This window comes from Cydia strobilella, chromosome 1, assembly GCF_947568885.1.
Source record: "Cydia strobilella chromosome 1, ilCydStro3.1, whole genome shotgun sequence".
Taxonomy (NCBI): domain Eukaryota; kingdom Metazoa; phylum Arthropoda; class Insecta; order Lepidoptera; family Tortricidae; genus Cydia; species Cydia strobilella.
In genome coordinates this window covers 16381940-16401256 of record NC_086041.1, presented here as the reverse complement: position 1 = coordinate 16401256, position 19317 = coordinate 16381940, and the positions used below count along the sequence as shown (strand labels likewise).

At 39.1% G+C, this 19317-nt stretch overlaps 1 protein-coding gene across 1 annotated transcript in view; it reads right to left on the bottom strand.

The window, feature by feature from the left end:
- Positions 1 to 3529: 3529 nt before the first annotated feature.
- The window catches only part of LOC134741570 (uncharacterized), a 64870-nt gene continuing 49082 nt past the window's right edge, over positions 3530 to 19317 (bottom strand). Inside the window, exons 2-4 of the mRNA XM_063674402.1 lie at positions 7010 to 7138; positions 5876 to 6037; positions 3530 to 4827 (exon numbers count right to left, since the gene is read on the bottom strand). Coding sequence (XP_063530472.1) covers positions 3565 to 4827; positions 5876 to 6037; positions 7010 to 7138 — 1554 coding nt within the window. The 3' untranslated portion in view covers positions 3530 to 3564. The remainder of the gene's footprint in view (positions 4828 to 5875; positions 6038 to 7009; positions 7139 to 19317) is intronic.

Sequence of the window (19317 nt, the reverse complement as noted above, 5' to 3'; positions counted from 1 at the left end):
ATAACTGTGAGAGACGCCGCAGGCGCCCTGCATGTAAGAGCGCGCTTTCGCGCGCTGAATAACTGAGAGAAACGCCGCAGGCGCCCTGCATGTAATCGCGCGCTGAATGACTGTTAGGGACGCCGCAGGCGCCCTGCATGTAAGAGCGCACTTTCGCGCGCTGAATAACTGAGAGAGACGCCGCAGGCTCCCTGCATGTAAGCGCGCGCTGAATAACTGTGAGGGACGCCGCAGGCGCCCTGCATGTAAGAGCGCGCCAAGCGCGATGAATGTCCGGCTCCGCCCGACCTTTAAGTGTAAGGAGCGCCGTAGGCGCCCTGCATGTAAGAGCGCGCTTTCGCGCGCTGAATAACTGTGAGAGATGCCGCAGGCGCCCTGCATGTAAGAGCGCGCTTTCGCGCGCTGAATAACTGAGAGAGACGCCGCAGGCGCCCTGCATATAAGCGCGGGCTGAATAACTGTTAGGGACGCCGCAAGCGCCCTGCATGTAAGAGCGCGCCAAGCGCGATGAATGCCCGGCTCTGCCCGATCTTTAAGTGTAAGGAGCGCCGCAGGCGCCCTGCATGTAAGCGCGCGCTGAATAACTGTGAGAGATGCCGCAGGCGCCCTGCATGTAAGAGCGCGCTTTCGCGCGCTGAATAACTGAGAGAGACGCCGCAGGCGCCCTGCATGTAAGCGCGCGCTGAATAACTGTGAGGGACGCCGCAGGCGCCCTGCATGTAAGAGCGCGCCAAGCGGGATGAATGTCCGGCTCCGCCCGACCTTTAAGTGTAAGGAGCGCCGTAGGCGCCCTGCATGTAAGAGCGTGCTTTCGCGCGCTGAATAACTGTGAGAGATGCCGCAGGCGCCCTGCATGTAAGAGCGCGCTTTCGCGCGCTGAATAACTGAGAGAGACGCCGCAGGCGCCCTGCATATAAGCGCGGGCTGAATAACTGTTAGGGACGCCGCAAGCGCCCTGCATGTAAGAGCGCGCCAAGCGCGATGAATGCCCGGCTCCGCCCGACCTTTAAGTGTAAGGAGCGCCGCAGGCGCCCTGCATGTAAGCGCGCGCTGAATAACTGTGAGAGATGCCGCAGGCGCCCTGCATGTAAGAGCGCGCTTTCGCGCGCTGAATAACTGAGAGAGACGCCGCAGGCGCCCTGCATGTAAGCGCGCGCTGAATAACTGTGAGGGACGCCGCAGGCGCCCTGCATGTAAGAGCGCGCCAAGCGGGATGAATGTCCGGCTCCGCCCGACCTTTAAGGTGTATGTAAGAGCGCGCGAATGGCGCTGAATAACGGTGAGGGACGCCGTAGGCGCCCTGCATGTAAGACGATGAGGGGCGCCCTGTATGTAAGAACTCGCGAAGCGCGATCTGAATTTCGGCAATCTTTTGCATAAAAAAGTATATTAAAGAAAGAAAGAAAGAAAGAAAAGACATTTATTGTAAAGACCTTCTACAAACAGCGCCACCTCAGTTACAAAAAAGAAAATAAAAATAAAAAAGTCCTTTTTGACAAACGACAATGTAGTACCTTTTATCTAATAAATTCACGAATTATTAACAGTGTGCGGCCCGCTGCAATTTTGCTAACCGCTATGTGGCCCTTGGCTACCAAAAGGTTGCCGACCCCTGCGCTAGCGTATCCAATCTGTCACCTTTACTTCAAGTTCCGCTCCAGGGGAGAGGGAGAGAAATTAGGGGTGAATTAGCCGCTTACTGACACAGACCGAATTCCACGCAGGCGAAGCCGCGGGCACAGCTAATATTCTCGCAGGTGGTTATAATACCACGAATTATTTGTGATTTTTTGACGTATTTGACATTTCAGTAACGGGTGCGGTTTTTTTTTAATCGTTTATTGTTTCGAAATAAATTTTTTTTTGTTCCTGCTCCATACAATTTTTCGAAAAAAAAAAACATAACTCGACACTCTTTATGCCAAATCGTCCCAAATTTGGAAGTTACCATACCAATGCTGGGCCCTAACCTATTTCAATCAAAAAAAAATTAAAATAACAACTTTGGTTTCTATGTCAATGAGAGCCGAATTTCAGCCCACAGTGCGCCCCCTAAAACGCCCAGTTTCCCTCATACCCACCACCATAGACCACTTAACGGTCCACCTGCCCTACTTACAAGTATACCCCTTTGCAAATCGACTCGCCTTTCGATGGTTATAGTCATTATAGAGCTATTATAACCCCTTGATCGATCCTGCTCATTTTAGAATTTAAGAAAATATATTTACCTTAGCTATGCATTTACCTAAACAAATTAGGTAGGTACTGAAGCTATCGCGGAACAAACTATAAAAAAAAAACGAAATGGCAGGACGTGCCCCTAGCCAGATAACATGTGTGTTTCAAGTTGAATGTAAAAATTTCACTTCACTCGCTCGTTTGAAAAAACAAACAAATAGATTGTAAAAAATATAATTTAATTTTAAAACAAAAATTACAAAAATTACTCTAAGGTTTTTACATTAATCCGCACGTCGTCGACTTAACGTGAGGATTTTTACATTTTATTTTATACTTATGACTACATGTTTACGATTAGGTACTAATTAGACACAGCGTCACATATGTACAGTGCGGCCACGCCACGTATCATCAGGAGTCTGTCAGTGTCAACAATACACCCCGATTTGAAGGCTCTATTGAAAACAAAAACATGTTGGTTTCAAATTGGACTTGGAAGGCCGACGAAGGATATTTTCAAGATTTTGATGTTGGCTAGAAAATATATTTTTGGTTTAATTAAAATTTCATAAAATATTATTACTATATACCTATTGGGATAGTTACATATTGTGTTAATGTATTTGACAGACTCCATTGTCATATCATACTTCGATCGTATCGACCAATTAGTTGTACTCAAACATTGTGACCTAAACTAAGAACTGACAGCAAAAATCACCCACAATATTATTTTAAGTATTTACATACCACAGAATCGTTGCGTTATTATTTTTCATACAACAACTTAACAAAAACAATTATCAACATGAGATAGTTTTAAAGTTTTCAAGGAGAGCATTTAAAATTTAGTCATCAAATTTTAAAAAAGCATAAAGAACCTCAGCTTGCGACAAAAATTTAAGCAACCGGACTAGTTATTTAAAAGTAGAACATTGTGAGTGTTTTGTTACTGTTAGAACTTAATTTAATCGGATATGGCCTTTCGAGCATTATTTACGGTAATATGAAAGATTAAAATATCAGTCATCAGCAGGCATCGTAAACTGCGAGCGAAATCCATTGAAATGACGTACTTTGACTTGACAACAACCCTAGTACTTCAATGGATTTCGCTCGCAGTTTACGATGCCTGGTCATCAGCTTAGAGGTCATCCATCCATCAAAGTAGGTAGGTACAATAACAAAATTAAGAAGGACACGTATATTAAGTGTAACCAACCTAATGACTACAAATATCTTGAGACCGGTGGTGAATGTATATACCTACTTACTAATGGAGACATTGATAATGGATTGGATGGTGCTAATTTAAACCTAGGCTGAAATTGGTCGATAGTTTTAATTACCTAGCTCAAAGATATTCTACTAATAGAGAAACTAGAACTGGATGCCATGCCCTCTGAGGAAGGCGTCAATCTGCCCTGAAGAGGCAGATTCACCACGCGGCGCGACGTAGTAGTACTGAGGGCCAGCTGCGGCCCTCTGGGGTTGCGGCGCTTGCGCGAGCCTCTGCGCCTGAGCCCTCGCTGCAGCTCTATCTCTTTGCAACTGAGTTTGTTGCAGCTGCTGTTGCTGAGCGAATAGCTGTTGGGAGTTCTGGAATTGAGCCTCATTTTGTTGCCTCTGGTAGACCTCTTGAGGGTTCTGGTGCTGAATCTGGTGACGGAACAATGGTACGTTTGAAGCGGGTGCAGACGATATAGATGGCAGTTGAGGTGAAGGAATGAACGGTCTTTGCTGCTGAAGTTGAGGTTGGGCTACGTAAGGTTGAAGGCGCTGGTTGAGATTCAACTCTCCCCCCTTTGTTTGAGGCAGGGACTGGAACAACTGAGTGTTGTAGCTTCCACTCGATGGATCATATACCAGTTCCGTAGAGTACAGTGGATTACCACTAGGAGCCTGAGCAGCCTTTGAGGGACCGTTAATAGTAGCAGTCGTTGCTGTGGATTGGATTTGATTCTCACGATGGAACTTGGCAAATTCGGCAGCGAAGTCGATCTGTCCGGAGCTAGGTCTAGTCGTGGTGATCACAGCAGGAGCTGGAGAAGGCGAGTATGCGGCGGGAGCAGGTGAAGCCGAGTAGTTAGGAATCGGAGATGGCGAGTATTCAGGTTCAGGGCTGTACTGGGGTTTAGCGGTTACTTGAATCAATTGAGGTCGGAATGTCGTCGCAGGCGGCAGCGCGCGTGGAGTCGTTACTGGCACAGGTCTCGGGGTAATGGCGATCTGCTGAGACTGATACGAGGGCCGTCTCGGGGTCGGGCGCTGGACCACTCTCTGCCTAATGTGTTGAAGAGGTTCTTCTTCAACTTCATCCTCATCAGCGTCTCTGAAATCGTTTTGGAAGTAGGTCGTAGTGGGTCGAGTAGTGGTCGGTCGATGGGCGGGCCTTGTTGGGTAGTTAGGCACGCCGTCGTCGCGTTCTGCGGAGTCAGGGGCAGGTGCTTCGGGTTCCTCTTCCTCGTTGGGCTTGTTGGGGTCGCAGGGGTTGCCGGAGACGTAGCTAAACTCTCGTTTGTTGCCGTCGGGATCCACGTAGCCGTACTTGCCGCGGACGACGCAGTCGGTGCCGCGAGTCTCTTCCTTGAAGGAGCCGTCGGCGGCTTCGTAACCGAAGGTGAAGCTGCCGTCATCGTTTACCTGTCAATTCACAAAAACTATCATTAAAATGTACAATCAGGTTGTCGGTAGTATAGTAAAGATACAATTGGTCATATTAAAATAGTTTTTGATAGGTACACAAGATGATATTTCTCACATTTATCAGTAATAGAACAATCCTTTAATATAAATGAATTGTACCTAGTAATAAAACAATTTAGAATTCAACTCAACTCAACAAGTCTTTACTAAAGATTAATGCTACTTACTAAATGTAGTTAGTAGCATTAATCAATATGTGTCACTAAACATATGTGAACGAATCCTTAATAACGAGTCTATAATATATTCTTTAATACAGTTGCTCAAAAAGTGCTACTTTACGTAGCTGTTTAGCATGCGGAAAGTTGGTTTTCGCGAACTAGTGCTTTTTACTTTCCAATTTTTTTAAATTTATGTTTGTTCCAATTCATGACTACTTATTGATGAGTGTTAATATTAGTTTCCTTTAAACGTCGTAATCAACATAAAAACCTACTGTTAATGTAAGAATACGAAAAATATACATATTTTATAATTTAATTACTTACCTCATCATCATTATAACACGTTTATATTTTAATATTGTATATTGAAAAACCGTTCTTAATAAGTTGTCTGAATGGAACAGAATAACTGCCGAAACGCCTGTCAAAGAAGAGGCGTTTTTTCTTACTTTTGCTTTCCTACTAAGAGGCGTTTTAAGTTTCTAAAGTTTTTATTCCTTACTTGTTGTTTTTATTATTTTTTCGCAACTGTATTAAAAAACGTCGTTCGATACACGTGCGGAAATGTCATTCTTCACTCGTCCCGGGTCTTGCCACTCGCCTACGGCTCCTGGCAAGATATCTCGGTACTCGTGAAGTGATGACATACTTTCCGCACTAGCATCGAAATGTACTATTATTATGTGGGCGAGCGGATGTAAAAGTAACGTCATAGTGTGCAATTCAAATTTTTAAATCTAAGCAAAACGTATAGCACAGTACTTATCTCCTTTCAACACAGAGTCATGTAGGCTGAAGTTAATTTTGTGTTCCTTTATTACCTTGTTGTAGTTCCTGATGGTCTGCACGGGCGGCTGCTTGGGTTCCTGCGGCTGGGTCTTCAGGCGCGCGGGCCCGCGCGGCGCCTCGCGCGGTTCGTACTGGTCGAGCCGGTCGTCGGCGCGGTACAGCGCATTGTACTCGTCCGCTGACACCAGAACCACCTGGAATTACATGAATTACACGTAAGTATGAAGCATGTGTCTATTAGCTTTCACACTGTCTGATTCAGTATCCGAGCGTAAGACTGCCTGATGGATAGCGGTCACCGTAGCTCATAGACAATTAAAAATTTAAGAATATCATTTATATATATATATACATACGAACTAAACTATCGAATATAATTACTATTCGAATTTAAACTATCGTGAGACATATTAACTTAACTGACTTAGCGGTGACACTTACGTGTTTTTAGTCACTCGCGCGACCTAGGCTCTCCGAAACATGACGCGCAAGTGACTAAAAACACGTGAGTGTAACCGCTAAGTTAGTTAAGTATATTCATATTTAATAATAATATACACATACATTACACGTCAAAATACAATAACAATTATATATATAAATATATATATGTATATATTTATATATTTCTGTGCTATACCTTTAAATGGAAGAATTTCATTTTTGTTGCCTCCTTAAGGGGAAATCACATAAGAGCTCATGAGAGGAAAAAGCCTTGATTGTTAAGGTCGCCGTCGTCAATCAATGTGGAGATATATATACAAGGGGAGACACGATTAAAAATAGCTGCGATTAACAATGCATACGAGCATCCCGTTCGGTTTTACTATTGTCATTTCGTTAGTTTGAGCTTTAATTACTGGGCTGATAACTTAAGGTTAAGCTTCCAAGAGAGCTAAGCTTCGCAGTCTATTCGGAACGCCATCATAAATTTACGCGTTAATGGAACTTCCTCGCAGCGTTCTACAACCTTACACAAATGTAGGCTTAAGGTATGCATAATTATTTATCATAACTAAGGCAGAACTCTGCAAAAGAAAGTATGAGAATTTGTATCAGGCAGATTATACCTATCGTTAGGATTCAAGTTTATTGTATTATATCAATTTTTTAACATGCAGATACGTCTGCGAGCGATACTCCAAATTTTATTGTATTATATTGACCTGATCATTGGAAGCTCGTTGTTGCGCCTGCGGCTCGTACTCATACTCCTGAGGCTGTGCATGCAGGCGCGGCCGCGGGCGCGCGCCCGCCGCCATCGCCAGGCCCGTCGCTACGAGCAAACATACAACCTGTAACCAGAGATTATACATGTCTCATTTCAAGCATAGACAGAGAGAATCATACTATCTTTGTCTTACACTAGTACTAGCACCCAAAAGAAAAGGATGAGTTTAGATTTTTGTTCTTATTTACTGACAGTTTGGTTTGACCAACTACTTAATATATTTTATACACAATTTTTTTTTTTTTCAATATAAGTATAAACCATTTGCGCGTGCCAATTATAATCAGATCACACCCTTCGTATAGTACGCCGGTCCAATTTTGTCAATAAAAAGGCGACAAATTTGATTACTTAGTTAATTTATTTATTTATTATTTACAAGTAGATAAGAACAAAAATGTATCTCTCTCTAAGTCATTTATACACAGATGCACCTACGATCACTTAAGTCGTCTTTAGTGGATTTATCATATACCCAACCCACGCGTTGCCTTTACCTACTAATACTACTTGCTAGACGCGACTTCCCAAATATTATAAGAGCAAGTTATATTTACCTACAGTCAAACAAATTACATCTTAATGAATATTGTAATTGCTAAAATCTTAAGTGAAGAGCAGTAATTTTAACTTAATTTTATATAGGTAATAAAGACTTCTATCACCCATTGCCTTAATAGCATGACAATCAAGAAACTCATTTGCGTTCTCAATATTAGCCAATCAGAATGAAACCACGAAAACATCAACACCGCCCTTGTGCGGCTAATTACGGTCCCACTCCCAATTATTACATAGTATCGTGGTCACAGCGGTTCTTGAACATATCAGGTCCGACAAGAAATTGTTGAAAATAAATGAGGGCGCCACTTCCTACGTAACTGTCACATTTTTGACGTAAACTGATTAAACATGGCAACAATTTAGTATGGAGTTTTTTTAGTTCTATTTTATTTATTTTCTACTATTTTATGTCGCACTATAAAGTTCACCAAGTGTGGTGTTAACACCATTAAATTAATAATCAGTTTAACACCATTAAATTAAAACACGCGTGAAGAAATTAAATACATATAATATTGCACAATTTGCAAATTATCACCATCGTATCCAAAACTCAAACATTTTCTAAGACGTGTTGATATTTACGCATGCAACAAAAATATGACGTCTAAATCGAAATATATTTACACTCAACAGTAGAGACAGTCACACTTCATCAAAATTGTGTAAAGACTGCAAAATATCAGCGCCATCTATGTCAGCAGCACGTAATGGCTACTTTCGTTGATACACTAATATCGAAACCATTCATAATATACCGCCACCGCGCCATAACACTTTTTCGTTAATATCGGTTTTCGATCCGAGCCCCTCTACGGGTTTTTAAAGACGTGCACCTTACGTTTCACGTCAAAAAAAGTTTGTCAAAAATGACCTTTTTCTCGCATCGGAAGGTTTTCTAAGACCAATATCGCGTAGCAGCACGGGATCTGGTAGCTGCCCTCACTGACCCAAACCAACCTGTATACCTGGCTGATTTTTGATTTTATAAAAGTATTGAAATGCTTAGTAGTAAAGATATGTTGAAGGGAGCCACACGAGATCAAGCGCTCGAAACTCTAAAAACCGCACAAGTGTGGATTGGACTCGCCCACCGAGAGTTCCGTACGTTTTAGTAATTGTTGTTATAGCGGCAACAGAAATACATGATTTGTGAAAATTTCAATCACGGTTCATTAGATACAGCCTGGTGACAGACATACGGTCAGACGGACAGAGGAGTCTTAGTAATAGGGTCCCGTTTTTACCCTTTGAGTACGGAACCCTAAAAATCGGCCCGTTTTGACCTCACGATGTCACCACCTATCCATCAAATTAGGCACTACTTAGTTAGGTCACCTGTGTTAAAGTGACATCTTTGTTACTTATTATTAAACAACTTTACCATCTTGTTTGACATGGATAGTGTAATGGTCACTCACACAAACAGGCGTTGGGTAAAAATTTTTCAATTTTTTATTGCATTTTTCAATAATATTATTGAATAATTGGCTCCATAAACCCGCTCAGACAAACGAATCTATACTACTTAAACCTCAAAGTTTATGGTGCAAGAAATCTACGTATTTTTAAAGAAAAACTGTAAATCAAACTGTATGAAGTTCGGAATAAGGAGAACCACTTAAAGCTAACTAAATGTATGGCTCCGCCGTTCAGAATACTTTAGAAAATTAAAATAACAAAAATAAAACATATTTTTTAGGGCTAGTTAAATAAAAGCTTGTAAAAATGAAACGAATACGCTTAGCCCGCGCTTGATTAATCAATTTCAAAATAGAAAAATAAAAAACAAATTTAAAAAAAAGCAATACGAATTTTAAATGTAAAAAAAATACAAAAAGTTATGTAGCAGCATACAACTACTGGGGATCGAACCAGGGACCACCCGGTGTAAACTAAAAAAGCGAATGTTTGCAAAACACGCTATGGTAGTGCTTACCTAAGCTGACGAAATTCAGCTAATCATTCTCGAGTAAAAACTAAATATCTAAATACCGCCAAAACCAGAAATACAAAGTTTCTGCATTTTTCGACATTTAATCTGTAAACATATCTCAAAAGGAAAATACTGTTATGATATCGATACGACTATTTGTTTAGGCGCGAGCTATCATAACTCCGCCATTTTGAAAAATTTCTGAAAACCGGATCGACAATAAAATTCTATTTAATCATAGATTTTGGTCACAAATTTTCACGAGAGTCTATTGAGAATTGCGACCTGTAGAGGAGAACATCCGGACATACAAAAGCAAAATGCCCGAGTCAAACCGTAGACCTTCGCTACGCTTCGGTCAAATATAAATAATTTGTTTTGCATTAGACTTTTTACGATTTTTTAAACAATATTAACGTTAGTTGAAGTCTGGTGTCACCCGATCAAGAATCAACTAATAACCAAAAGAAACCAAAATAAATTATTTTGCACCATGCACGAAATAAAGCACCTGAACCTTATTAGAAAAATGTAGACATCAGACATTTTTTGACACAATTTTTATTTAATATATCGGATAAAACTGTGAAGTAGATCAGATATTTTTTGACACAATTTCTTTTTAATATATCGGATAAAACTGTGAAGAGTAGGTAACTTGACCATGACGTAACTTAGGCTACGCGCGCACTGCGCATTTCTGCCGTGCGTTTTTTTCCGCAAAATCTGTGAAGTATGCAACCTCCTTGAAGTGCGCGCATTGCGGAAAATAACCTGTATGCGGATTAAAATCTGTGGTTTGCTGCAGATTGGTTGCGGTGCGGCGCCGCACGAATTTTCTGCATCCTATGGACTATTGAATAAATCCGCGCACTGCGGAATAAAATCCGTGCGGACACCGGCCGGCAGCCATCCAGTGACGCAGTTGTTCTCGCGACATGGTGCTGCGCGGTCATGTCGTCGCCTAGCGTAGTAGTCCATTTTCAACGTCCGTTCTTAACTTTTGAGTTGGGACTAGAATGGCAAAACGTGCGGATACGGTGTGTTTTCCTTTGCGTTTTTAAAAACGCACCGCAACTCGCCGTACCGCAGTGCGCGCGTAGCCTTAATACTGCTTTTCATAAAGAAAACATAGTAGCATCGTTTTGACATTTCGAAAAATAAAATAAAACAGTCAAATGCCCTATTATGAATGATTTGTCAATTTATTGTTTAAAGCAAGTTTAAAGCCAGAGAAATTACTATACCTACTCGTATATTTTCAACCGACTTCATAAAATGAGGTGCTTTCTATGTCTATGAAAACGAAATTTGTAGTTTATTAACAGTTTTTAAACTTGTCGAACACATTAAAACATCCGGATTACTATTTTGAGGCGTATTAGTATCCTATCACCTATGATATGAACCAATGCTTAGCAAAATTTCCCTTACGCAAAGGTACTAAAGCGGTAGTTCATGTCATGTCGGTTCTCGTTAATAAATGATGGTCATCGTACATTGAGATTAAATAAATAGAAGCAATAAATAGACGAGTGTCATGGTCAGGGGTCAGGAGATCACACGCCGGCCGTTCAACTTAAACATTATGTAATGATGCGTTGGTCATGTAATATGATCTTCTTTGCATAATGTGATTTCTATAACCTTTCGAGTCTCCGCTGTCGTTTTTTTGAAATATAACACGCCGAACACGCGCAGTCCTCGACGTAAGTTTTATATAAGTTATTTTCATCAGACAAAATATCCCGTCCCGTAATGGACGAACATATTACGTTAAGGAATTAATTTTAATATGTCGAACTAGCTTTTGCCCGCGACTTCATCTGCGTGGAATCAGTAACAGCAGCTAGAGTAAGTTTAGCGCCTGGATAAAGTGTAATAACATCATTCAATTTGAGCATAAGCCTAATTGCTTGACATCAATTTTCAGGCAATTCATTAAATCCCTCAATTTCACCCCCCTTTCACTCTTTTTAGGAATGATTACCGACATAAAAACTATCCTATGTCCTTCCCCGGGACTCGAACTATCTCTATGCCAAATTTCAACTAAATCGGTTCAGCGGTTTAAGCAAAGAGTAAAGTAAGTATATACACGAGAGGGGGAAGTTGGAGCTTAAACACGACCCAATAGTAAAAATGTCTTAGACAAGCGAAACGGCGGGCCGAAGGCCGAAGGCCGTAGGCCCGATGTGAGCTTGTCAAGACATTTTTACTATTGGGTCGTGTTCAAGCTCCAACTTCCCGCTTACCGCCCAAAGCAGAACCATCCCTCCCCAAGTGTCTTAATAAGCGAAGCCGGCGGGCCGAAGGCCCGACGGCGAAGCGTCAAGGCTTGCGAAGGATGAAGGCCGAGCTCCGCGTAGGGCCGAAGGCCCGAAGCGTCACACGAGAGGTCACACTTACCGCCCAAAGCAAAACCAACCCTCCCCAAGTGTTTTAATAAGTGAAGCCGGCGGGCCGAAGGCCCGACGCTGAGCTTCGAAACCCAGCGAAGGCCGAAGGCCGAGCTCCGCGTAGGGCCGAAGGCCCGAAGCGTCCCTCACGAATTCCCAAGCACGCGAGGCCGAAGGCCGAGCTGCGGGTATGAAGTGCTCGCATGCGGATCTTTTCTTTCTACCAAAAGTACAACTTCATTACTTTTCCTCTTTGGAAAACAAAACTTCTGCAACAACAACAGCAACAACAACAACTACACATCAACAACAGCACCAACAACAACAACACATCAACAACAGCACAAACAACAGCACCAAAAACAACAGCACCAACATCAACAACAGCACCAAAAACAACAAGACCAACAACAACAACAACACGATGACCGCGGGGCCCTTGGGCCCCGCGCACCGCCCAAAAAACTAGTTTATCTTTATATAGGTACAAAGCTGCATCAGCCTCGTCTCTGTGACTTGTATCTCACGTCTGACCTAATAGAACTCTTTCGCGTTTGCATAACTGACTTGCCAGGTTCTCAACTCCTTCTTTGACATTAAGAGCTTGAATTGAAGATATTCCGGAGGTAAAGTGTCCAGGATCATACACATTAGGAGAATTTCAGTTCTGAAATTCAGTCCAGATATTCTTTAAAATTGACACGAGTAATAAACTAATGATGTGATTTGGGTCTTTCTTGTAGCTGACGAATTTCAGGCATAGGTTGTATGTCTTATCTACGCACGTACCTCCAAAGATGCACTCTAATTCGTCACCGATGCCTTTGGCGGGATCTAATCGCACGAATCTTTGCAGTGCCACCGAACATGTTTTTCGTAAACCAAAATTAAAATCACCAATATATTTTCAAAATTTGAAAGGCGTTTTTCATTTGCTTCATTTTTAATCAGCTGCCACTTTGGGATTAATAGAGAATAAATATGCTCATACGACATTACAACATTTATTTTTGTCTGACAGGAAACAACCGTTGTTAAGGTAACAACATTGTCAACATTATAAATAAAGAAAGGTCTTGACAAAGAGGGGTATATGCAACCTTCTTAATGTTGTATCCATGCCTTAAAATTATATCCCTTTGTAGTGACATCTAGTGATGTAGTTTGCATAATCGGAAGTCAACTTTACGCAAAAGTAGGTTGTCTAGAATGAATTAACAGAAATCGCTACCATCTTTACTAACTTAAACTATATTTCTAGTGTCCCCCCTCTGGGTTTAAACGTGAAGACAGACAGACTTTCGCATTTATAATATTAGTATGGATTAGCGATCCAACGAGGGGGTTGCACAATGTACTATGTCGTTGGACCCAACGCTTTTATTAAAATCGTAGTTAAAACCTTAAAACTCTCCGACAGAAATGGCGCTATTACACCACCGGCCAAGTGCGAAATTGCTAAAAATATGTAAACAACAAATTTTTAGCAAGAGCATGCAATATATACAATAAGAAATATTCACACATTGATTTGTTCCAGCATAGGTGTAATAGATTTGTTTCTGTCATCAAACAAAATAAAAAAATATAATAAATGGCAAATTTCGTTAACTCGTAGCTAGTAATAAAATTGTAATCTTGTGTTGTATTGTTATGATTGTTATTGTAATTGTACCTATTTGATTTCAAATTCTAAATTGAAAATTGTGCTTGTTATTTTCCAAATTCTAAATTATGCTTGTTATTATTACTCAATGTTATTGTTAAATTCAACTTTAAATTCAAAATACCTAATAATTGTACTTTTTTTCGGAGCAAAGGAATTTTGTATTAACTATAAGTGGAAACTCTTTTGGCCTACGTTCTTACTATATCTTTTACCTTATTGTATTATTATGTGCTGTATGTTTCCCAAATAAATAAATAAATAAGTGCGAGTCGGACTCGCGCACCGAGGGTTCCGTACATTACACAATTTAAGCAATGTATTTCTTATGTGAAACGCGAGTGAAAGGTAAATTGTGGTTTACGATTTATGATGTATTAAAAAAAACTACTTACTAGATCTCGTTCAAACCAATTTTCGGTGGAAGTTTACATCATATATTTTTTTTAGTTTTATCATTCTCTTATTTGAGAAGTTACAGAGGGGGGGGGGGGGGGGGGGAACATTTTACCACTTTGGAAGTGTATCTCGCGCAAACCATTCAGTTTAGAAAACAATGATATTAGAAACCTCGATATCATTTTTGAAGACCTATCCATACCCACACGTATCGGTTTGATAAAAACCCCCAAAATTTATTGTTTTTTTTTCTATTTTTGTGTGAAAATCTTAATGCGGTTCACAGAATACATCTACTTACCAATTAAGTTTCAACAGTATAGTTCTTATAGTTTCGGAAAAAAGTGGCTGTGACATACGGACGGACAGACAGACAGACAGACATGACGAATCCTTATGGATCCGTATCCTTATCCGTATTTTGCCATTTGGCTACGGAACCCTAAAAATAACTACGACTTTATAAACAAATTTACGTGTAAAATCTTTTTATTAGTGACCGGGTGAGAATCGTTACGTGCGTCGCGAACGCACCCGTATCTCCGTAACCTCAGTCTAATTGCAATCGACCGCATTCCAGAGCATTGCGAGCATATGACATAACTTGTCGAGAAAAGCTAGTTCGAAGCTTGATTATTGACTATTGAAGAGTTAAATTATTGTGAATTTCCATGAAGGTAATTATGTATAAGTGTTTAACTGTCTAAGTAGTTACCACTTGTCGATCACAACGTAGCTAATGTAGTGAATGATGTTTCAACGCAACGGTAATAGTTATTTACGATACAAGTGCGAATTACCTATTCACACGTGTATCGTACAACGTTTTACAGTACATAAAATTTTCGACGTAATTACGTAATGTGCTTATAGCACAGGGTGTCGTAATGGAGCACCAGATGTACTGTAATATTATAATTATTAGTTTATACAAAGTAGGTATTCCGATAATTTACTGTATTAAGCTTATAGGTCCTTATTTAACGAGCAATATTTAGTTCATTTGTCCATTTTTAGTTACATTTGTCGTCGACCGATCGTAAAATCCACTATATCATGAATTTCCTAGGCTCATTAATCTCATCATCAATCATCAATACCTTTTTACACCTTGACACCTTTTTATTTTAAAATCTATGTATGGCCTAATTAAAGTAGACCCTAAAAATTAGCGGCAAATAAAAATAAAGGGTATTGCCATACCGTATAGGTAGGGTGCGTTTGAACGGGTTTTTCATGCAGGGTAAGATGAAAAGTCGCCCGTAATACATACGGCATACGGACGATTTTTTGTCTTTCCCCTCATGAAAAAACCGTTCAATCTTATCCCAACGCTGGGTACTTGAAAGTGTCTTACATATTAGACATGCTAATTTGACTCTTATTTGCTACAATGTTTTCATGGTTAAGCCGATAAACCGACTTTTATGAAAGTCTATCCTCGATCAATATTGTATGCAAGCAATCTAGACTCTCACGCAAAAACCTGGAGAAGTACCCTCACCGTGAGTTTTAGGCGCAGTGCATTTCGCTTGCACCAATGTCAGTACGAGGGAGATGTATTGTGAATTTGTTTGCACAGTCGCTATCAAATATGTGAGTGTCAAACTCGTGGTAAGGATAAAGGACCTACTAGTTATTACATACCGTCAAACGGGATAAATAGGGACAATTTTTACCTTTGAGTGAGATTTCAGAGGAATATTTCCATGAGCTTCACAAATGTTAAGGTTTATAAACTTGTGTCTCATGTTTGAGAATCGATTTGTATTAAATATTTTCGTAATAATTTAGTCTAAATGCCCTTTTTTTGAAAAAAAACGCTATTCCGATTCATACTGGATTCGGGGTGAAAAAGGACGAATAAGGTACCCATAGGGACAAGTGATCAGGGTTGTCAAAAATATAATAATCTAACAGATAAGTACCTAGGTAGTGCTTATTGTACTAAGGTACTTCAAAATGATTTAGAAAATATTAAAAAATATTAAAAAAATAAACTATTAATTATTTGTTACAGGTAATCATAAAAACCTTTAAAAAAATTATACACTATTAATGTATATTCGTTAGGTATCTACAGACTCTAAGTAGGTTCGTACCTGTAGTATAAAAAATAGAAATGTGGTGCAAAAACCGGAATCATTAAAAATAATTAATATAAATTATTATATATCCCAATACAGGAATTCTGTCTGTTTTAAGTTGCTGTAAGTAAGTACCTACTAATCTACCAAATCCACTAAACAATGAATAATTAATTTTTCACACTACATGTTCGACATTGCCTAATTATATATCATACAAACCTCACCTAAAGTAAGTCATTATTGCTATTGCTGTAGGTTTCTAATGTTTCTATGGAAATTTTTCATACGAATTCAAATCTCGTTATTAACCAGCGGGTTATAATGAGATTCAGTAACATTATGACCCGGCGGGTTATAATGAGATTTAGTACAACCTGGCAAAATTAGAACTTATTTGAAAATCGAACTGGCCACTACAAGCCAAATAAAAAAAAGCCGCGAGTGTTGCAAAACGCTGCAGTATCAGCAGGAGGTTAAAGTTAAAAGATTTGTACGTTTTTTTTTTAAATTAGGTACTTCTAGTAAGTAGCCTTGCTTTTTATTGTCTCGCAAAAGGTGAGAAAAGTAGAGTATTCTCCTTTGGGATATAGTACATTGTAGGAGAGACCGGAAAACTGCTCAAAGATGGACAAGTGAGTTTGAGGCCCGACACGTTAGTGGAGGCCCTTAAATACTACTTGTTGCGGACTCGCTACGCTCGGGAGTTAAATCTAGAGTCCCTCATTTACTCCGGATTCAATATCGCACCCGTGACATAAAACAGTGTTTTATACTTTTAAAAACAAGTTTTGGCAGACCTGTCCCTTTTCTACTACCGTCCCGCTCGACCCCTCAGTCGTCCCTATTTACCTCCGTAACCCCCGTTGCGTCCCTATAAACTATAAACCTCGTATTTATTTGAAATTTTCAAGGATCTCTAGTTTCACACTTTTACTAATAAAACAAAGATGACATGTGATTTATAGGTTCTCAATTAAATGCCAAATCAAATTTTCAGTATCAGAAGTGTCTCAAGTCACAAACAACTAAAACATTTACATTTTTAGGAAGTTTTGGAGCTCATATCAACCATTCGTTAACAGAATTAATTTTAAACTGTTACATTGACAATATATCACGACTTTCATGCCTTTCCAGTGTTTCTATTATCAAAAGAATATAATCTACTCTTATTTTCAATCGCAGGATTTGTGATTTTCTTTATGTGATTTGTGATTTTCTTTTTAAATTTGAACTCAGCTTTTAAATTATCAGGTAAATGTCATTCCCGGTTCTTGTCTCTATTCCCCCGCCGTCCCTATTCACCCCGTTTGACGGTAGATTAAATTAATTTATCCACGCCGATGCGCACATAATAAACGAACTGGAAGAATATGACAGTACCGTCACCAGTCACCACATGCGATACGCTTTTGTGAAAGCTTGTATAAACATTATGTTTTATGATTCATTGTTTGGGCAATGTTATTAGGTAAGGTAAGATGTTGCGTTAGAAAAGGAAGTAATAAACGGAAAGTAAGTAGGTACCCAACAATTTAAAAAAATGATTTTTGGAGGTAAATGAGCAGACGACCAGCCTGATGGTAAGCAATTACCGTCTCCGATGGAAATCCACAACACCAGAGGAGTTACAAGTACGTTGCCGATTTTCAAGATGGGAGTACCTACATTTTTTTCTTGAAGGTTTGAAGGTAAGGACGGCAGTATACCTATAGTATAACACTTTAATTTATAACCACGTAAACAAAAAGTTTGTTTTAATCTTAAGGGATAATCCTGCATTTAAATATATACAAATACATGGAGATATTTGTGTAACAACATTAACAACCAATCCACTTTTCTTCTTAATCGACCCAACCTGAAAACTGCTCATAATTTATAGTTTAGATTTGAGTCAAGGCTTTATAAATTTCAATAGTACACACCAAATAGTACGATATCAATCAACTTAGCAATAAAACTGATTAACACATATTTCTAAATCTAAATCACAGATTCAAAAACCACTTTTTTACGGTCATTTGCTCCATTTGGTAATCGTAGTCTAATTAGCATACGGTTCATAAATTTAATAAAACCATAGAATTTATGTTGCAGCTCATGTATGATAACTAACCAAGCAGTACTATAGTTATTTGTTAAACAAGGGTGCAAAGTTGTATTTTACCCGCGAGTGTTTCAACACACGAGAAGTAAAATACATTTGCACCCGTGTGTAACACAAAACTTTTCCCCTCACTATAGCGAGGAAAGTGAAACATCCACAGGCGTTAGATCATCTTCATCACTGGAATCACTAATTTTTTTACAATAATACGATATTATAACAGAAAACTCTGGCAGTTGTGTATTTTTACGTGTCGGAGTCGGTGCGAAAATTTTTGTTGACAATGTTGACATTTCTGACGATGCGTTTTGAAATTGCATCGACTCAACTTGTGCGTTCAGAACTACATTCAACATCATTAAAAAAAAAAAAACAAATATTTCTTATGGAATTTAAGGTTAATGACTTAAAATCATTAAATAAAGCTAAATTTTTTATTAAATTCTCAGACCATTTATTTAATGATAATTAATATCGAAGGAACCATTATTATGAGCGTTTTACGTTTTGTTATCTATACTATCTATATAAATTACTTTCCCCACTAGTGGATAAAATGCGTTTTTCCCCGCTTGTTTTAAAGGATAAAAGACGGCTTTCCGAGCTAGTGAGGGGAAAAATCATTTTCACATCACCTATTCGAAAAGGGAACTTTTCTTCCCTGCTAGGAGGGATCAAAGTGGCACTTTTCTGTTCAAGGACATTTTGTTGCCAGTATGAAATATTGACACAAAGACATAATAAAATATGAAATTAGTATGCATATAATCGATTACAATTTCTTTATAATCGATTACGTGCATACAATTTTTCTAACTTAAATAATATTTTGTTGTAATTTTAAACAATAAATGTAATTAGCGTATTTTAAATTAATTAATAGCATATTTAAATTAAGTAAATTAATTAGTTAGCGTAATATTTACAAAGAAACTTAAAAAAACATTAGTTTAATAATTTAATTTGTATTTTGACATTTTAGGTCTCCTTAAACGCAGCCATACTTGTCTATGCAATTTAAAAAGTTTATATTTAATAAGTTTTGTACAAATATTTCACAAAGCATAATTATGCGGTTC